Raw genomic sequence first — 18,029 nt, forward strand, 5'->3', positions numbered from 1 at the left:
CCACTACCCCGAGCTACTACCCCTAGCCACTAACCACTACCCCTAACCACTACCCCTAACCTACCTAACCACTACCCCCCCTAGCCACTACCCCTAACCACTACCCCTACCCCTAACCACTACCCCTAACCACTACCCCTAACCACTACCCCTAACCACTACCCCTAACCACTACCCCTAACCACTACTCCTAACCACTACCCCTAACCACTACTCCTAACCACTACTCCTAACCACTACCCCTAACCACTACCCCTAACCACTACTCCTAACCACTACTCCTAACCACTACTCCTAACCACTACCCCTAACCACTACTCCTAACCACTACCCCTAGACACTACTCCTAACCACTACCCCAAGACACTATCCCTAACCTCTACCACTAACCTCTACCACTAACCACTATCCATACCCACTACCCCTAACCACTACCTCTAACCACTACCCCTAGACACTACCCCTAGACACTACTCCTAACCACTACCCCAAGACACTACCCTAACCTACTAACCACTAACCTCTACCTACTAACCACTACCCCTAGACACTACTCTTAACCACTACCCCTAACCACTACTCTTAACCACTACCCCTAGACACTACTCTTAACCACTACCCCTAGACACTACCCCTAACCACTACCCCTCGACACTACTCTTAACCACTACCCCTAGACACTAGATGAAGATGTTTACCCCAAGATGAATACCACTACAGGATCTACAACCCTAGGTGTACCTGCTGGTTCTCAGTGTCACCACTCTGTCCTCTTCTTCCCCACCTGCTGGTTCTCAGTGTCACTACTCTGTCCTCTTCTTCCCCAGGTGTAGCTGGTTCTCAGTGTCACTACTCTGTCCTCTTCTTCCCCAGGTGTACCTGCTGGTTCTCAGTGTCACTACTCTGTCCTCTTCTTCCCCAGGTGTACCTGCTGGTTCTCAGTGTCACCACTCTGTCCTCTTCTTCCCCAGGTGTACCTGCTGGTTCTCAGTGTCACTCACTTGTCCTCTTCTTCCCCAGGTGTACCTGCTGGTTCTCAGTGTCACCACTCTGTCCTCTTCTTCCCCAGGTGTACCTGCTGGTTCTCAGTGTCACCACTCTGTCCTCTTCTTCCCCAGGTGTACCTGCTGGTTCTCAGTGTCACCACTCTGTCCTCTTCTTCCCCAGGTGTACCTGCTGGTTCTCAGTGTCACCACTCTGTCCTCTTCTTCCCCAGGTGTACCTGCTGGTTCTCAGTGTCACCACTCTGTCCTCTTCTTCCCCAGGTGTACCTGCTGGTTCTCAGTGTCACCACTCTGTCCTCTTCTTCCCCAGGTGTACCTGCTGGTTCTCAGTGTCACCACTCTGTCCTCTTCTTCCCCAGGTGTACCTGCTGGTTCTCAGTGTCACCACTCTGTCCTCTTCTTCCCCAGGTGTACCTGCTGGTTCTCAGTGTCACCACTCTGAGTCTTCTGCTGGCTCCGGTGTTGTGGAGAGCCGCCACACACAAGTGGGTCCCTCGAGCCGAACGCAAGACGCTCGCCCGCCCGCCCCCGCTGCTGCCACACCCAGCAGACTGAAGCCCATAGGGGCCCTGTAAAAGGGTCAAAGGGTCAAAGGTCATTCTCCCTCTTTCCATGGAGAAAATCCTAATGACCCATTATGTTTGGGTCATTGGTTGCATCCAAAATGGCACCCTGTTCCCAACATAGAGCCCTGATCTAAAGTAGTGCACTATGTAGGGAATAGGGCTCTGGTCTAAAGGAAGTGCACTATATATAACGAATAGGGTGCCATTTGAGATGGGATCATTGTAGAACGGTTTACATGTCCTCGTTGTTGTCTTGACTGTCCTTCCTCCACTCACGTCCTACAGTAGTTATGGAGGAATCCCTGATGAGACCCTTTTGGTTTGTGACGTCACAATGATGGTGATGACATATTCCCCTCAAGGGAATATTATTAGTCTGGGGTTGCATATGGATCAGTTTCATCCGGACATAAACCTGGGAGAAAGTCAAGGTTTTAACAGTTCGACTTTCCATTTAGTACGTTTGAATGTCATGCTGATACTGTAAAGTCTGTGTTCTAACCAAACACGGACACATAGAGACTGTATGTGGGTTGTTTATGTCAGGGCTTTACCTGTATGTACGTGTTATTGCACTCCTATGGCATCTAATGCTGTAAAATGTTTATTTTTCTTATGTTTCAGTGACTGTTTCATATGATAATGGCTTGATAATTTTATTCTGTTTGTATGGTGTACTGTACTGTAGCCCGACTGGAAGAAAAGACTACAACTAGAAGACTTCCTGCTAATACATCATGCAAGGGAGAAATAAAGATATAGCATTGTATTTATTAGGCCAGTTATAGTTCGATTATGTATAAATGTTACAATGGAAATAAGGGGGTCATTCCAAGCACAATAAATTCCCATTTTACATTATGTTGTGTAGGTTGGAGTTTGTTTAATATTCAACAAAATACAAAAGTTGTACATTATTTAATAAAAAAATGTCGTTATTTATTAAAAGATTGGTTTATTGGTTTAGGGAGGAGATGTCCTGTTTTTTATAATGTTATATTTGAATATTGTCTGTCTCGTCCAATGAAATGTTTTGATATCGTTCTGTGGGGTGTGGTCTATACTTCCCGCGTGATGACGTTTGCTTTGTGCGTGTCCAATAGTTTCTTTCGCCTTTCAGACACCGCCAAGCTCAGTTTGGAGTCGCACAACTCTGGAAGCTCAAGCAGCCGGGACATCTCAGTCGGAGTTTGGGACAAATGCAGAAACAGCTGACTCGGGGAGATAAAAAAAAAACAAAAAATCAGAAAAGTGACTTTCATTATTCCAACTTAATTGATTTATTAGATGAAGTAGGAAGAGTTAGTTACATTTTTTGTATTTCGCTGGGTTTCAGTTTCAGTGCCGTAATGTATGACTGTTGCACTTAACAAATACAGAGGCCTTTTGAAGCCGTTTAGCTCAGCAAAATCGGAATAAGTTTGACTTGTGGCATGTCATTCAATCACATTTCTACCCATAGGTAAAGGTAGGGAACTTATCCTGCTTAGAGGAGTACAAAATGTAAAATATATTTCTCTTAATTTTTTTTTTTAGCTAGCTGGCTACAAAAATGGCTGACTCGTTAACGTCCTCTAGTGAGTGCACTCTACCGTAAATAAAACATTATTGTTACTAACTAATGAATGTCGAGCCGAAAAGCGGGTTTTATCAAACAATAACCTTAACGTTAACTGACTGGCTATCAACTATCGTTGCGATGAGCCAAACGTTAGCTAATAAATGGCTTGTGTCGACAGGCAGAACTAGCATGTTGCGTGCTAACTTCAGGACAAATGCTAACCAGCCATCTGTCAAGCAACCATCTTGACTGAAGTCATTCGTTCAATTACTTTCGGTCTTTGTAAAGACGCAGGTAACTAGCTAATTGAAAACCTTTGATCTATCTTGGACTCTGAAACGTTTCTGTGTTAACTTGCTAGTTTATGTTTGCTTCGCTAACGTTAGTTTTAGTTAGTTTCCTGTTTTGGAGGTTCATTTCGACCTCATCTGGCTGCAGTAGACTGGGAGTTGCGGATCAAGAACAACGAGTGAGAAAGGTCGTGGTAAACTAGTTGATGGTTGTTGATACTCGTGATTTAAACATGTACAATGGTGGTTCACCTAACTTTTTTGCTAAATATATCTAGCCCAAGCTGCGAAACATGTATGATTGCATGTAGACTAATGCGTAGTCAGCTTCTGGATCCAAATAGCTGCTGTTGTGCTTCCCCTTGTCCGGCTGTGGGAACCTTCTGTCGGTCATTGTTGTATTTACGCGGTTAGGCCTGTGTTCTGTTCTCAATGGCCCATAGTTGGCAATAACTGAGTGCGGAGACCGATTTATGTTGTATGTTGAAACCAAGTTGTTTCCAAAGCTTCCATGCGGCCTCGTGGAGTGTTGTGGTTTGAATCCCTCAGGGGATGAAGCCAGTCTATTCCAACCTTGTCAAATAAGTTAAACAGAAACAGTTTAGCCCATCTACAATACATGTCCATTCTGCATTTCTTCTACAATCTTAGTTTTATAACACTGAACTGGAGACATCTTCCCCCCCCCCCCTTTTCCATATTTTGCTTTAGGGAAGCAATTGCTGAACATCCCAAAGAAACCTTCTAGAAGACTTCATCTCCCACACATAAGGAGCTGATATCATGGCAATGGATGTGAGTTCTGGGCCAGTGTTATACAGTGTGCAACATGTAGTACTGTGCGGGAGTAAAAGTGTGCAACCTGTCGTTCTGGGCCAGAGTTATAGTGTGCAACCTGTCGTTCTGGGCCAGAGTTATAGTGTGCAACCTGTCGTTCTGGGCCAGAGTTATAGTGTGCAACCTGTCGTTCTGGGCCAGAGTTACAGTGCGTAACCTGTCGTTCTGGGCCAGAGTTACAGTGCGTAACCTGTCGTTCTGGGCCAGAGTTACAGTGCGTAACCTGTCGTTCTGGGCCAGAGTTACAGTGTGCCTGTCGTTCTGTCGTTCTGGGCCAGAGTTACAGTGCGCAACCTGTCGTTCTGGGCCAGAGTTACAGTGCGCAACCTGTCGTTCTGGGCCAGAGTTACAGTGCGCAACCTGTCGGGCCAGAGTGTGCAACCTGTCGTTCTGGGCCAGAGTTACAGTGTGCAACCTGTCGTTCTGGGCCAGAGTTACAGTGTGCAACCTGTCGTTCTGGGCCAGAGTTACAACCTGTCGTTCCAGAGTTATAGGGTCGTTCCCAGAGTTACAGTGTGCAACCTGTCGTTCTGGGCCAGAGTTACAGTGTGCAACCTGTCGTTCTGGGCCAGAGTTACAGTGTGCAACCTGTCGTTCTGGGCCAGAGTTACAGTGTGCAACCTGTCGTTCTGGGCCAGAGTTACAGTGTGCAACCTGTCGTTCTGGGCCAGAGTTACAGTGTGCAACCTGTCGTTCTGGGCCAGAGTTACAGTGTGCAACCTGTCGTTCTGGGCCAGAGTTACAGTGCGCAACCTGTTCTGTGGCCTGTCGTTCTGGGCCAGAGTTACAGTGTGCAACCTGTCGTTCTGGGCCAGAGTTACAGTGCAACCTGTCGTTCTGGGCCAGAGTTACAGTGCGCAACCTGTCGTTCTGGGCCAGAGTTACAGTGCGCAACCTGTCGTTCTGGGCCAGAGTTACAGTGCGCAACCTGTCGTTCTGGGCCAGAGTTACAGTGCGTAACCTGTCGTTCTGGGCCAGAGTTACAGTGCGTAACCTGTCGTTCTGGGCCAGAGTTACAGTGCGTAACCTGTCGTTCTGGGCCAGAGTTACAGTGCGTAACCTGTCGTTCTGGGCCAGAGTTACAGTGCGTAACCTGTCGTTCTGGGCCAGAGTTACCTGTCGTTCTGGGCCAGAGTTACAGTGTGCCAGACCTGTCGTTCTGGGCCAGAGTTACAGTGTGTCGCAGGGTTACCTACAGGTGTGCAACCTGTCGTTTGGGCCTGGGTTACAGTGGTTACAGTGCGTAACCTGTCGTTCTGGGCCAGGGTTACAGTGCGTAACCTGTGCAACAGTGCTGTCGTTCTGGGCCAGAGTTAACCTGTCGTTCTGGGCCAGTGTGCAACCTGTCGTTCTGGGCCAGAGTTACGGGTGTGCAACCTGTCGGGGCCAGAGTTACGGTGTGGGCCAACCTGTCGTTCTGGGCCAACCTGTCGTTCTGGGCCAGAGTTACAGTGTGCAACCTGTCGTTCTGGGCCAGAGTTACGGTGTGCAACCTGTCGTTCTGGGCCAGACTTACGGTGTGCAACCTGTCGTTCTGGGCCAGAGTTACGGTGTGCAACCTGTCGTTCTGGGCCAGAGTTACGGTGTGCAACCTGTCGTTCTGGGCCAGAGTTACGGTGTGCAACCTGTCGTTCTGGGCCAGAGTTACAGTGTGCAACCTGTCGTTCTGGGCCAGAGTTACGGTGTGCAACCTGTCGTTCTGGGCCAGAGTTTCAGTGTCCAACCCATACAATTAGAATGAACTAATTCTACAGTGGAACTTTTTTCTTCTCTGACCATCCAGATCCAGTTTTAGATCATTGCTTCAGGGCAGAACACACAACTAGATTGATTAACTTCCCTTTGTGGTTTGAGTGGTACAGGCTAAGTTGCTTTGAAGACCATATCAACTTCCTGATTTAGCAGTGGTGGGTCTCACCATACCAAGTGGTTGTTGATACTTCCTGATTTAGTTGCTTGCTGTTGTGCAATTATCATCTGACAAACAACTTTAAACATTATTTGACCATCTCCTTCCATTCATAGTAACCAGTGGTTTATGCTCCACCATTTGGGGAACCACTGGACTAGTGTCCACCCACCTACACAGTTCAAGAGGATCGCGGAGGTCCTCAAACTCTAGTGTGCACAGATCGATGCTCAATTGTTCACTCAAAGGTTGCCGTGGAAATGGAGCAACACACTCGCAGTAAACACATTTAGTAATCCATTGACCTCGGTCCAGCAGCACCTCCTAAGCTCCAGACTAGTATAAAGCCAGCTAGTGAGGAGAAGAGAATCTAGAGAAGTTTGTAGCTCCTGGTGTTTCCATGGTGACAGTGTGGTTGGTGTGGCCATAACAGAACATTGTGGTCTTTAGGCGGCTGTGATCGGTGCCAACGGAGAGATGAAGGTTTTCTACAACCAGAACCTCAGTCCCAGCAAAGGTAGGTAGCCACGGGTACCCAGGGTTTCCCCTAGTTATTTTAGTATAGGTGGACTGCACACTGGTGAACACTGGCAGGGAGGAGTAAGACTTGGACAGGGGTGGCTGTACTAGAGAAACGCTAGAAGCGTTATGATAATCAGCCGCTCCTCCTGCAGAATGGGAGTTGATGGCAGGCTGTGACTCTCGCCTAACTAACAGAGGAGGGCAGTGTTGCCCCCTATTGATATGTTATATATATATGCCATTTAGCAGACGCTTTTATCCAAAGCGACTTACAGTCATGTGTGCATACATTCTACGTATGGGTGGTCCCGGGGATCGAACCCACTACCCTGGCGTTACAAGCGCAATGCTCTACCAACTGAGCTACAGAAGGACCGCCAATCTCTCTGTGGCCAATCACGTCGTAAGTGATTCCAGGGAGCGGATCTCAATTAGTATTGTTGCGGTACCAGTGGCGCGGTACTTCTGTGGCAAGGAAACAAAACATGAAGCAGTTTTAATTTCTTGAGGAAAACGGTCCTTCTGTTAGAAACCAACAGCATTATGTTGTCACCTGGAGTCCCATTTATTCATTTAGCAGACTATAACACCCACAATTTTACATAAAGCAGTTTTTTGTTTTTTATACGACTGGAGTTCAGTCTAATTCATGTTTTCTTTTTTCCAATGGGTAATCTGGTGTGATGGTGATACTGGTACCGTGACAACCATATCTCAAGTAGTGCACTATATAGGGAATGGGGTGCTATTTGGGACGCACCCCTGGTGTTATAAGTGTTCTTCATGTCCCTCCAGGTGTCCTGTCCCTGGTGACAGTCCACCCACAGTCTCTCTCTGTGGGCAAACAACTGCTTCCCAAAACCCTGGGGCCCTCCAACGTCAACATCGCCCCACACATGGTGAGACACAACACTACCACTTCTAAGAACCCCTGTCCTCCTCGTCCTGTCTGAGGGCCCCTCTCCTCCTCCTGTCTGAGGGCCCCTCTCCTCCTCCTGTCTGAGGGCCCCTCTCCTCCTCCTGTCTGAGGGCCCCTCTCCTCCTCCTGTCTGAGGGCCCCTCTCCTCCTCCTGTCTGAGGGCCCCTCTCCTCCTCCTGTCTGAGGGCCCCTCTCCTCCTCCTGTCTGAGGGCCCCTCTCCTCCTCCTGTCTGAGGGCCCCTCTCCTCCTCCTGTCTGAGGGCCCCTCTGCTGCTACTAGGGAAGCACTGGGCTTCCCATGTCTCCGTGGCGATAAAGCTTTCATACTAACTTTGAACCAGGCAGGGCGACCTGTGTGTATGTGTGTGTGACCTGTGTGTGTGACCTGTGTGTATGTGTGTGTGACCTGTGTGTATGTGTGTGTGACCTGTGTGCATAAGCTAATCACAAACCCTTCAGTCAGCGGGATTATCATAAGAACTCCTCATCAACATGATCATCCTATGAGCCCCGGAGCTCAGGGTTCAGCTAGAGATGCATAGACATAGAAACCCTAGTTCTATAGAGAGATCTAGACCCCAGCCATGATATGTTGATCTGGCTAGCCGCCATAGCTTCTAGTATGGTGTAGATATATGCTATATAGATCGCTCCTCGGTGCTTTGAAAGAAGCACATTTTAATTTATTTCATTTATTGCTATTTTAAATTATGTCTGCATTGTAACTGTCCCTCCCTTTGTCACAGGTGATGGGTACCCCTCAGAGGCCCAGTGGGTCAGGGGGGTTAGTGATGGGCAGCCCTCACACACCCAGTACCCAGTACAGACCACAGAGCCAGCCCCCTGATGCCTCTCCCTGGTCCACCGGGTAAGACACATACACAATTGTATACAAACACTCCTCATACTGGTTATGGTCAGCTGGTTGTTATGGTCTGCTGGTTGTTATGGTCTGCTGGTTGTTATGGTCTGCTGGTTGTTATGGTCTGCTGGTTGTTATGGTCTGCTGGTTGTTATGGTCAGCTGGTTGTTATGGTCAGCTGGTTGTTATGGTCAGCTGGTCGTTATGTTCAGCTGGTCGTTATGGTCTGCTGGTTGTTATGGTCTGCTGGTTGTTATGGTCTGCTGGTTGTTATGGTCAGCTGCTTGTTATGGTCAGCTGGTCGTTATGGTCAGCTTTAGGTCAATTCTCAGCAAGGAGGTTGGCTGACTTCTTGAAAGTTCTCTCTCTCGTTAAGAGAGTGACATGTCACTACATCAAAGTATTCACACCCCTGGGCTTTTCCCAAGTTTTGTTGCTACAATTTAGGATTACATTTGGATTGAATTGTTGCTTTTTGTCAATGATCTACACAAAATATTCTGTAAAAGTGGGGGAAATTATTTATACAATTTTTTTTGATGGGAAATAAAAACTGATATATCTTGATTTAGATAATTATTCAACCAAGTCAATATATGTTAGAATCACCTTTGGCGGAGATTACAGCTGTGAGTCTTTCTGGGTAATAATTCTGTAGAAGCTTTACACACCTGGATTATACAATATTTGCCCATTTTGTTCTTTAAAAAAACAATGTATTCAAGCTCCGTCAGCCATTTTCAAGTCTTGCCATAGATTTTCAAGATTTAGGTCAACTGTTACTCGGCCACTCAGGAACGTTCGAGGTCTTCTTGGTGAGGAACTCCAGTGTAGATTTGGCCTTATGTTTTAGGTTATTGTCCTGCTGAAAGGTGAATTTGTCTCCCAGTGTCTGTTGGAAAGCAGACAAGGTTTTCCTCTAGGATTTTGCCTGTGCTTTATAGCTGTATTCTGTTTTTATTTTTATCCTAAACTCCCTTGTCAATGCCGACGACAAGCATACCCATAACATGATGCAGCCACCACCTTACTTGAAAATATGAAGTGAAAAATCAGTGATGAGTTGGATCTGCCCCAAACATAACACTTTGTATTCAGGACATTGGAAAACCTCCCTGGTCTTTGTGGTTGAATCCATGTTTGAAATTCACTGCTCGACTAAGGGACATTCCAGGTAATTGCATGTGTGGGGTACAGAGGTGAGGTAGTCATTTATAAATGTTAAACACTATTATTGCTCACTTATGTGACTTGTTCAGCACATATTTAGGCCATAACAAAAGGGTTGAATACTTATTGACTCAAGACATTTCACATTTTAAACATTTCTAAAAATATAATTCCACTTTGACATGATGGGGTTGTGTGTGTGTGTGTGTGTGTGTGTGTGTCTGTGTGTAGATCAGTGACACAACAAGGGGTATGAATACTTTCTGAAGGCACTGTATGAAGGAACTTCTCTCTTCCTTGTCTATCTCTACATCAGCCATACTCAACTGGCGGATAGCGGTCACTCCTGCTCTGACTTCTTCTTCTCTCTCAAACTCCTGCGCTGACTTCTTCTTCTCTCTCAAACTCCTGCTCTGACTTCTTCTTCTCTCTCAAACTCCTGCTCTGACTTCTTCTTCTCTCTCAAACTCCTGCGCTGACTTCTTCTTCTCAAACTCCTGCGCTGACTTCTTCTTCTCTCTCAAACTCCTGCGCTGACTTATTCTTCTCTCAAACTCCTGCGCTGACTTCTTCTTCTCTCTCAAACTCCTGCGCTGACTTATTCTTCTCTCTCAAACTCCTGCTCTGACTTATTCTTCTCTCTCAAACTCCTGCTCTGACTTATTCTTCTCTCTCAAACTCCTGCTCTGACTTCTTCTCTCTCAAACTCCTGCTCTGACTTCTTCTTCTCTCTCAAACTCCTGCGCTGACTTCTCTCTCAAACTCCTGCGCTGACTTCTCTCTCAAACTCCTGCGCTGACTTCTCTCTCAAACTCCTGCGCTGACTTCTCTCTCAAACTCCTGCGCTGACTTCTCTCTCAAACTCCTGCGCTGACTTCTCTCTCAAACTCCTGCGCTGACTTCTCTCTCAAACTCCTGCGCTGACTTCTCTCTCAAACTCCTGCGCTGACTTCTCTCTCAAACTCCTGCGCTGACTTCTCTCTCAAACTCCTGCGCTGGCTGCTTCTCTCTCAAACTCCTGCGCTGGCTGCTTCTCTCTCAAACTCCTGCGCTGGCTGCTTCTCTCTCAAACTCCTGCGCTGGCGCTGGCTGCTTCTCTCTCAAACTCCTGCGCTGGCTGCTTCTCTCTCAAACTCCTGCGCTGGCTGCTTCTCTCTCAAACTCCTGCGCTGGCTGCTTCTCTCTCAAACTCCTGCGCTGGCTGCTTCTCTCTCAAACTCCTGCGCTGGCTGCTTCTCTCTCAAACTCCTGCGCTGGCTGCTTCTCTCTCAAACTCCTGCGCTGGCTGGCTGCTTCTCTCTCAAACTCCTGCGCTGGCTGGCTGCTTCTCTCTCAAACTCCTGCGCTGGCTGGCTGCTTCTCTCTCAAACTCCTGCGCTGGCTGGCTGCTTCTCTCTCAAACTCCTGCGCTGGCTGGCTGCTTCTCTCTCAAACTCCTGCGCTGGCTGGCTGCTTCTCTCTCAAACTCCTGCGCTGGCTGACTGCTTCTTTCATTCCTGCTCTGTCCTTTCTCAAACCCCTGCTCTGCCTGTGTTCCAGGAAGCGTGGTACTGGTAAGAAGGGGGATAAGAACGGGAAGGGTCTTAGGCATTTCTCCATGAAGGTGTGTGAGAAGGTGCAGAAGAAGGGAGTAACTACCTACAATGAGGTGGCTGACGAGCTCGTGGCAGAGTTCAGCGCCAACGACACCCTCCTCTCGCCCGGCGACTCGGTGAGACACACAGCCAATCAAAAACCATCAGACCAGGGTTTCATCCGTACAACAAATAGCCCAATCCGAGTTCAAGATGCACTGGTTCTGTACAGCCCGAATGGGCCCGAGTCAGAAGTAGTGCACTATAAAGGGAACAGGGAGCCATTTGGGAAACGACAGCAGCTCTGTCTCTCTCTCCCCTCCGCAGCATTCCTACGACCAGAAGAACATCCGACGGCGTGTGTACGATGCGCTCAACGTGCTCATGGCCATGAACATCATCTCTAAAGAGAAGAAAGAGATCCGCTGGATCGGCCTGCCCACCAACTCAGCCCAGGAGTGTCAGAGCCTGGAGGTAAGAGATCGGGAGGGTCAGACCCCGCTGGGTAAGAGATCGGGAGGGTAAGAGATCGGGAGTGTCCGAGCCCGGTGATTAAGAGATCGGGAGGGTCCGAGCCCGGGGGTTAAGAGATCGGGAGGGTCCGAGCCCGGGGGTTAAGAGATCGGGAGGGTCCGAGCCCGGGGGTTAAGAGATCGGGAGGGTCCGAGCCCGGGGAGATCGGGAGAGATCGGGAGGAGATCCGAGCCCGGGGTTAAGAGATCGGGAGGGTCCGAGCCCGGGGTTAAGAGATCGGGAGGGTCCGAGCCCGGGGGTTAAGAGATCGGGAGGGTCCGAGCCCGGGGGTTAAGAGATCGGGAGGGTCCGAGCCCGGGGGTTAAGAGATCGGGAGGGTCCGAGCCCGGGGGTTAAGAGATCGGGAGGGTTCCGAGATCGGGAGGGTTCCGAGCCCGGGGGTTAAGAGATCGGGAGGGTTCCGAGCCCGGGGGGTTAAGAGATCGGGAGGGTTCCGAGCCCGGGGGGTTAAGAGATCGGGAGGGTTCCGAGCCCGGGGGGTTAAGAGATCGGGAGGGTTCCGAGCCCGGGGGGTTAAGAGATCGGGGCGTTAAGAGATCGGGAGATCGGGGCGTTCGTTAGAGATCGGGGCGTTAAGAGATCGGGGCGTTAAGAGATCGGGGCGTTAAGAGATCGGGGCGTTAAGAGATCGGGCGTTAAGAGATCGGGGCGTGGGGGCGTTAAGAGATCGGGGCGTTAAGAGATCGGGGCGTTAAGGGCGTTAAGAGATTGGGGCGTTAAGAGATTGGGGCGTTAAGAGATTGGGGGGTCGTTAAGAGATTGGGGCGTTAAGAGATTGGGGCGTTAAGAGATTGGGGCGTTAAGAGATTGGGGCGTTAAGAGATTGGGGCGTTAAGAGATTGGGGCGTTAAGAGATTGGGGCGTTAAGAGATTGGGGCGTTAAGAGATTGGGGCGTTAAGAGATTGGGGCGTTAGAGATTGGGGCGTTAAGAGATTGGGGCGTTAAGAGATTGGGGCGTTAAGAGATTGGGGCGTTAAGAGATTGGGGCGTTAAGAGATCGGGGCGTTAAGAGATCGGGGCGTTAAGAGATCGGGGCGTTAAGAGATCGGGGCGTTAAGAGATCGGGGCGTTAAGAGATCGGGGCGTTAAGAGATCGGGGCGTTAAGAGATCGGGGCGTTAAGAGATCGGGGCGTTAAGAGATCGGGGCGTTAAGAGATCGGGGCGTTAAGAGCCCGGGAGGGTAAGAGATCGGGGCGTTAAGAGCCGGGAGGGTAAGAGATCGGGAGGGTCCGAGCCCGGGAGGGTTCGAGCCCGGAGGGTTCGAGATCGGGAAGGGTCCGAGCCTGATGTATTCCTGTCATTGTCAGGTGGAGAGACAGAAACGACTAGAGAGGATCAACCAGAAACAGTCTCAGCTTCAGGAGCTCATTCTACAGGTAAACACCTCCTTCATTGTGGGAACAGGTAAATACCCCCTTCACTGTGGGAACATACACGCCTATTAGAAGACGCTCACCCGGTCTTGCTGGTGGCTTCAACGTTGCCTGAATGTCATCTCAACGACGTTGACTGAGCGGTATCACAACGTTGTGTGAATGTCTCGGTGCAGCAAATAGCGTTCAAGCGCCTGGTGCAGCGGAATCGTACAGCGGAGCAGCAAGCGGGCAGGGCTCCGCCCCCAAACTCTGTCATCAACCTGCCCTTCATCATCATCAACACCTCCAAGAGGACCGTCATCGACTGCAGCATCTCCAACGACAAGTAAGAGACCAGAGACTCTGGAATACACACACAATTACTCTAGTCCTGTTTCACTCCTGTGTGTTCTATTCATGTCCCAATTCCCTTTGAGACACCTTGGGACATGGGAGTGATGCTTGGAACATGGGAATGATGCTTGGAGGTTGGGACATGGGAGTGATGCATGGGAGTGATGCTTGGAGGTTGGGACATGGGAGTGATGCTTGGGACATGGGAGTGATGCTTGGGACATGGGAGTGATGCTTGGGACATGGGAGTGATGCATGGGAGTGATGCATGGAGGTTGGGACATGGGAGTGATGCATGGGACATGGGAGTGATGCATGGGACATGGGAGGGATGCTTAGAGGTTGGGACGTGGGAGGGATGCTTGGAGGTTGGGACGTGGGAGGGATGCTTGGAGGTTGGGACGTGGGAGGGATGCTTGGAGGTTGGGACGTGGGAGGGATGCTTGGAGGTTGGGACGTGGGAGGGATGCTTGGAGGTTGGGACGTGGGAGGGATGCTTGGAGGTTGGGACGTGGGAGGGATGCTTGGAGGTTGGGACGTGGGAGGGATGCTTGGAGGTTGGGACGTGGGAGGGATGCTTGGAGGTTGGGACGTGGGAGGGATGCTTGGAGGTTGGGGCGTGGGGGTGATGCTTGGCGGTTGGGGCGTGGGGGTGATGCTTGGCGGTTGGGGCGTGGGGGTGATGCTTGGCGGTTGGGGCGTGGGGGTGATGTTGGCGGTTGGGGGCGTGGGGGTGATGCTTGGCGGTTGGGGGCGTGGGGGTGATGCTTGGCGGTTGGGGGCGTGGGGGTGATGCTTGGCGGCGTGGGGGTGATGCTTGGAGGGTTGGGGCGTGGGGGTGATTTCAAATTCAACACCAAACCTCATCTAATCATACCTGCCTCCCCCTCTCTCGCCTGCCTCTGCCCCCCCCCCCCCTCTCTGCCCCCTACAGGTTTGAGTACCTGTTCAACTTTGACAACATGTTTGAGATCCATGATGACATTGAGGTGTTGAAGAGAATGGGTCTGGCCTGTGGTCTGGAGGTGGGCCAGTGTTCACCAGAGGACCTGAAGGAAGCCCGCACCCTGGTGCCCAGAGCCCTAGAACCCTATGTTACAGGTCAGTATGGCTGGTTCCCACAGGGCACCCTGGTGCCCAGAGCCCTAGAACCCTTATGTTACAGGTCAGTATGGCTGGTTCCCACAGAGCACCCTGGTGCCCAGAGCTTAACCCTATGTTACAGGTCAGTATGGCTGGTTCCCACAGGGCACCCTGGTGCCCAGAGCCCTAGAACCCTATGTTACAGGTCAGTATGGCTGGTTCCCACAGAGCACCCTGGTGCCCAGAGCCCTAGAACCCTATGTTACAGGTCAGTATGGCTGGTTCCCACAGGGCACCCTGGTGCCCAGAACCCTGAAACCCTATGTTACAGGTCAGTATGGCTGGTTCCCACAGGGCACCCTGGTGCCCAGAGCCCTAGAACCCTATGTTACAGGTCAGTATGGCTGGTTCCCACAGAGCACCCTGGTGCCCAGAGCCCTAGAACCCTATGTTACAGGTCAGTATGGCTGGTTCCCACAGGGCACCCTGGTGCCCAGAACCCTAGAACCCTATGTTACAGGTCAGTATGGCTGGTTCCCACAGGGCACCCTGGTGCCCAGAACCCTAGAACCCTATGTTACAGGTCAGTATGGCTGGTTCCCACAGGACTCCCTGTTCAGCCTGATATACTTGGGCTGGGACTGTGTAAAGGAGTCGGTAGAAATGGCGTCTTATATTATAATCCCCCCCCCCTCCAGAAATGGCCACGGGTCCAATAAGCAACGTCTACATCACAGGAGCCTCGTCTACAAACGGAGGAGGACGCCGTCACACAAGGTGAGTCTCTTCTATAGAGATGTACTTCAGAGCTCCTTTCCCTGTCTGTCGGGTGGAAGCCCTCGGTGCTGCTTCCCATGCTACAACAGGCTTTGTTTCTCGTGTGCCCTCTATCCAACTCTATGATCTCTCTTTCTGAGCTCTTTTTTTTTTTCAATGTACAGGAAGTGATGTAACAGGCAGGTCTTAACTAATTCCATCTTCTGTTTCCTGCTGTATATTCAGTAGCTCCGATGGCACGGTGGCGTCCATTTCCAACGGCTCACACTACAACGCCTCGCGAGGCCACACCCCCGTGTCCTACATGGCAGACGAGGAAGAGGATGACGAAGACTACGACGACAATGATTAAATCAGTAGTTTCTAACTCTGCCAACTCTTTAACAGCCCAGTTTGATGACTAACCAGCTGTGTTCCAAATGGCTTCCTATACCCATTATGCTGAACTACTTTTGACCACGGCCATATTGGCACAGAGGTAGTGCACCGTGTAGGGAATAGTGCCATTTGGAATGCATGCAGCCCGTGTCCCATGAACAAGTCTCTCCCTTCCTCCAGCTCCATCTCAGGCCTTCCCTCCACCCCACCAAGCTATCTACGAGGAGGCCCCTGCTTCTCCTTCCTCAACTGCCTTCAGAATGCACAGAGCTCACCAACGCAATGGCTTTCTGGGAAACGTAGTCTTTGCTGACACTATGACTGTATAATGCCTTTTGTGGGAATTTTAATTTATTTTTTTCTCCTTCTGAAGCTGTGATTGCTATGAGTATAATCTCCACAATGTGCTCCTCTTCAGCCCGCCTCCCCATTACAGGAAATGGGATCTTTCTCATGACAAACTCGTTTTTTGTTGTTGTTTCTTGAGTGACCTGATACACGGCCACAGAAAGATTCCCTCCAGAAACCTGAGGTCTTGTGTGGCTGTATTAGTGTTTAACACCATGAACAGTAGTGGTGTGTGTGTCATTGACATGACAGTGAAATTACTTCCTATACAGCTCCCAGGGGAGTGTGGTGTGTGTGTGTGTGTGTGTGTAGCTCCCAGGGGTGTGTGAGGGAGTGTGTGTGTGTGTGTGTAGCTCCCAGGGGAGAGAGGGAGGGAGTGTGTGTGTGTTTTGTGCTTTACTCATTTGTAGTTATATTTTCTTATTTTGTGTGACTTTCTTCTGGCAGCTATTTTAAAGATGGGTCAGAATGTGTGTTTGTGTGTGTGTCACTTGGCTCCCAGGGAGTAGAGACAGCAGAGGCCACATGTCCCTGTGTGTGTGAGTACTCCCAGGGGAGCAGAGGCCAAATGTCCCTGTGTGTGTGTGTGTACCTCCCAGGGGCAGAGGGGAAATGTCCCTGTGTGTGTGTGAATACCTCCAGACAGCAGAGGCCAAATGTACCTGTGTGTGTGTGAATCCCAGGGGCAGAGGGAAATGTCCCTGTGTGTGTGTGTGAATCCCAGACAGCAGAGGCCAAATGTACCTGTGTCTGAGTACCTACAGACAGTAGAGGCCAAATGTCCCTGTGTGTGTGTTTTGTACTTTACTCATTTGAGGCCAAATTCCCTATTTTGTGTGACTTTCTTCAGCAGAGGCAGCTATTTTAAAGATGGGTCAGAATGTGTGATTTGAGTACCTACAGACATCAGAGGCCAAATGTCCCTGTGTCACTACAGACAGTAGAGGCCAAATGTCCCTGTGTGTGTGAGTACCTACAGACAGCAGAGGCCAAATGTCCCTGTGTGTGTGAGTACCTACAGACAGCAGAGGCCAAATGTCCCTGTGTGTGTGAGTACCTACAGACAGCAGAGGCCAAATGTCCCTGTGTGTCTGAGTACCTACAGACAGCAGAGGCCAAATGTCCCTGTGTGTGAGTACCTACAGACAGCAGAGGCCAAATGTCCCTGTGTGTCTGAGTACCTACAGACAGCAGAGGCCAAATGTCCCTGTGTGTCTGAGTACCTACAGACAGCAGAGGCCAAATGTCCCTGTGTGTGTGAGTACCTACAGACAGCAGAGGCCAAATGTCCCTGTGTGTGTGAGTACCTACAGACAGCAGAGGCCAAATGTCCCTGTGTGTGTGAGTACCTACAGACAGCAGAGGCCAAATGTCCCTGTGTCTGAGTACCTACAGACAGCAGAGGCCAAATGTCCCTGTGTGTGTGAGTACCTACAGACAGCAGAGGCCAAATGTCCCTGTGTCTGAGTACCTACAGACAGTAGAGGCCAAATGTCCCTGTGTCTGAGTACCTACAGACAGTAGAGGCCAAATGTCCCTGTGTCTGAGTACCTACAGACAGCAGAGGCCAAATGTCCCCTCTCAAAGCAAGATGACCGTGTTCATAATCTCAGAATTGGTGTCGAACGTTGTAAATTGGAAGCGGTTCTCTGCCTGGCTGGCAGAGAGATAAAAACGTACCAAAATGATTCTAAACATCTCAATGCTCTACTTAATGAACGACACCCAGAGTGAAGTAGCCGTGTATTATCAATGAAGTGAACTGTGGGGAGGGTGGAGCCATTCATAGGGTTGTAACAAGCTCAAGACTTTAGGATTGTGGCTAAAGCCAAAATAGGGGAGTCCACTACAATGACCCCCCCCCCCCCCCCCCCCCAGGAACTTTTGTAAAGCTGAAAACATGTTGACTGCAATACCCTACCGTTTTCTTTCTGTTGTCTGATGAGTTTGGAAATTATAGAGAATAAATATAGAGTGTGTTTGA

At 50.0% G+C, this 18,029-nt stretch overlaps 1 protein-coding gene and 1 pseudogene across 7 annotated transcripts in view; both read left to right on the plus strand.

Annotated features, from left to right (window-relative positions):
* Positions 1-2,533, plus strand: part of LOC124024973 — a 22,069-nt pseudogene extending 19,536 nt beyond the window's left edge. Inside the window, exon 15 of the transcript XR_006837117.1 lies at positions 1,413-2,533. The product of XR_006837117.1 is annotated as a transmembrane and coiled-coil domain-containing protein 3-like (transcript). The remainder of the gene's footprint in view (positions 1-1,412) is intronic.
* Positions 2,534-2,689: 156 nt separating this feature from the next.
* On the plus strand, positions 2,690-16,361 carry LOC124024976 (transcription factor Dp-1-like). Of its 6 annotated transcripts, none has more exons than XM_046338683.1 (12): positions 2,690-2,821; positions 4,133-4,216; positions 6,618-6,684; positions 7,485-7,588; positions 8,355-8,476; positions 11,180-11,351; positions 11,542-11,688; positions 13,058-13,126; positions 13,300-13,451; positions 14,394-14,560; positions 15,241-15,319; positions 15,545-16,361. In XM_046338683.1, the coding sequence occupies exons 2-12, from the start codon at positions 4,205-4,207 to the stop codon at positions 15,669-15,671; spliced, it is 1,218 nt and encodes a 405-aa protein (XP_046194639.1). In that variant the 5' UTR covers positions 2,690-2,821; positions 4,133-4,204; the 3' UTR covers positions 15,672-16,361. The 6 variants fall into 6 exon arrangements, with proteins under 6 accessions (XP_046194639.1, XP_046194642.1, XP_046194640.1 ...); XM_046338686.1 differs by having other exon boundaries at positions 2,819-2,871; XM_046338684.1 differs by lacking the exon at positions 2,690-2,821 and adding an exon at positions 2,891-3,038.
* Positions 16,362-18,029: the final 1,668 nt, after the last annotated feature.

Source organism: Oncorhynchus gorbuscha, unplaced genomic scaffold (assembly GCF_021184085.1).
Source record: "Oncorhynchus gorbuscha isolate QuinsamMale2020 ecotype Even-year unplaced genomic scaffold, OgorEven_v1.0 Un_scaffold_2101, whole genome shotgun sequence".
Lineage (NCBI taxonomy): Eukaryota > Metazoa > Chordata > Actinopteri > Salmoniformes > Salmonidae > Oncorhynchus > Oncorhynchus gorbuscha.

Coding starts and splice junctions, on each gene's coding strand:
- LOC124024976 (XM_046338683.1), top strand. Junction 6,685..7,484: donor GAACCTCAGTCCCAGCAAAG/GTAGGTAGCCAC, acceptor ATGTCCCTCCAG/GTGTCCTGTCCCTGGTGACA. Junction 11,352..11,541: donor TCCTCTCGCCCGGCGACTCG/GTGAGACACACA, acceptor TCCCCTCCGCAG/CATTCCTACGACCAGAAGAA.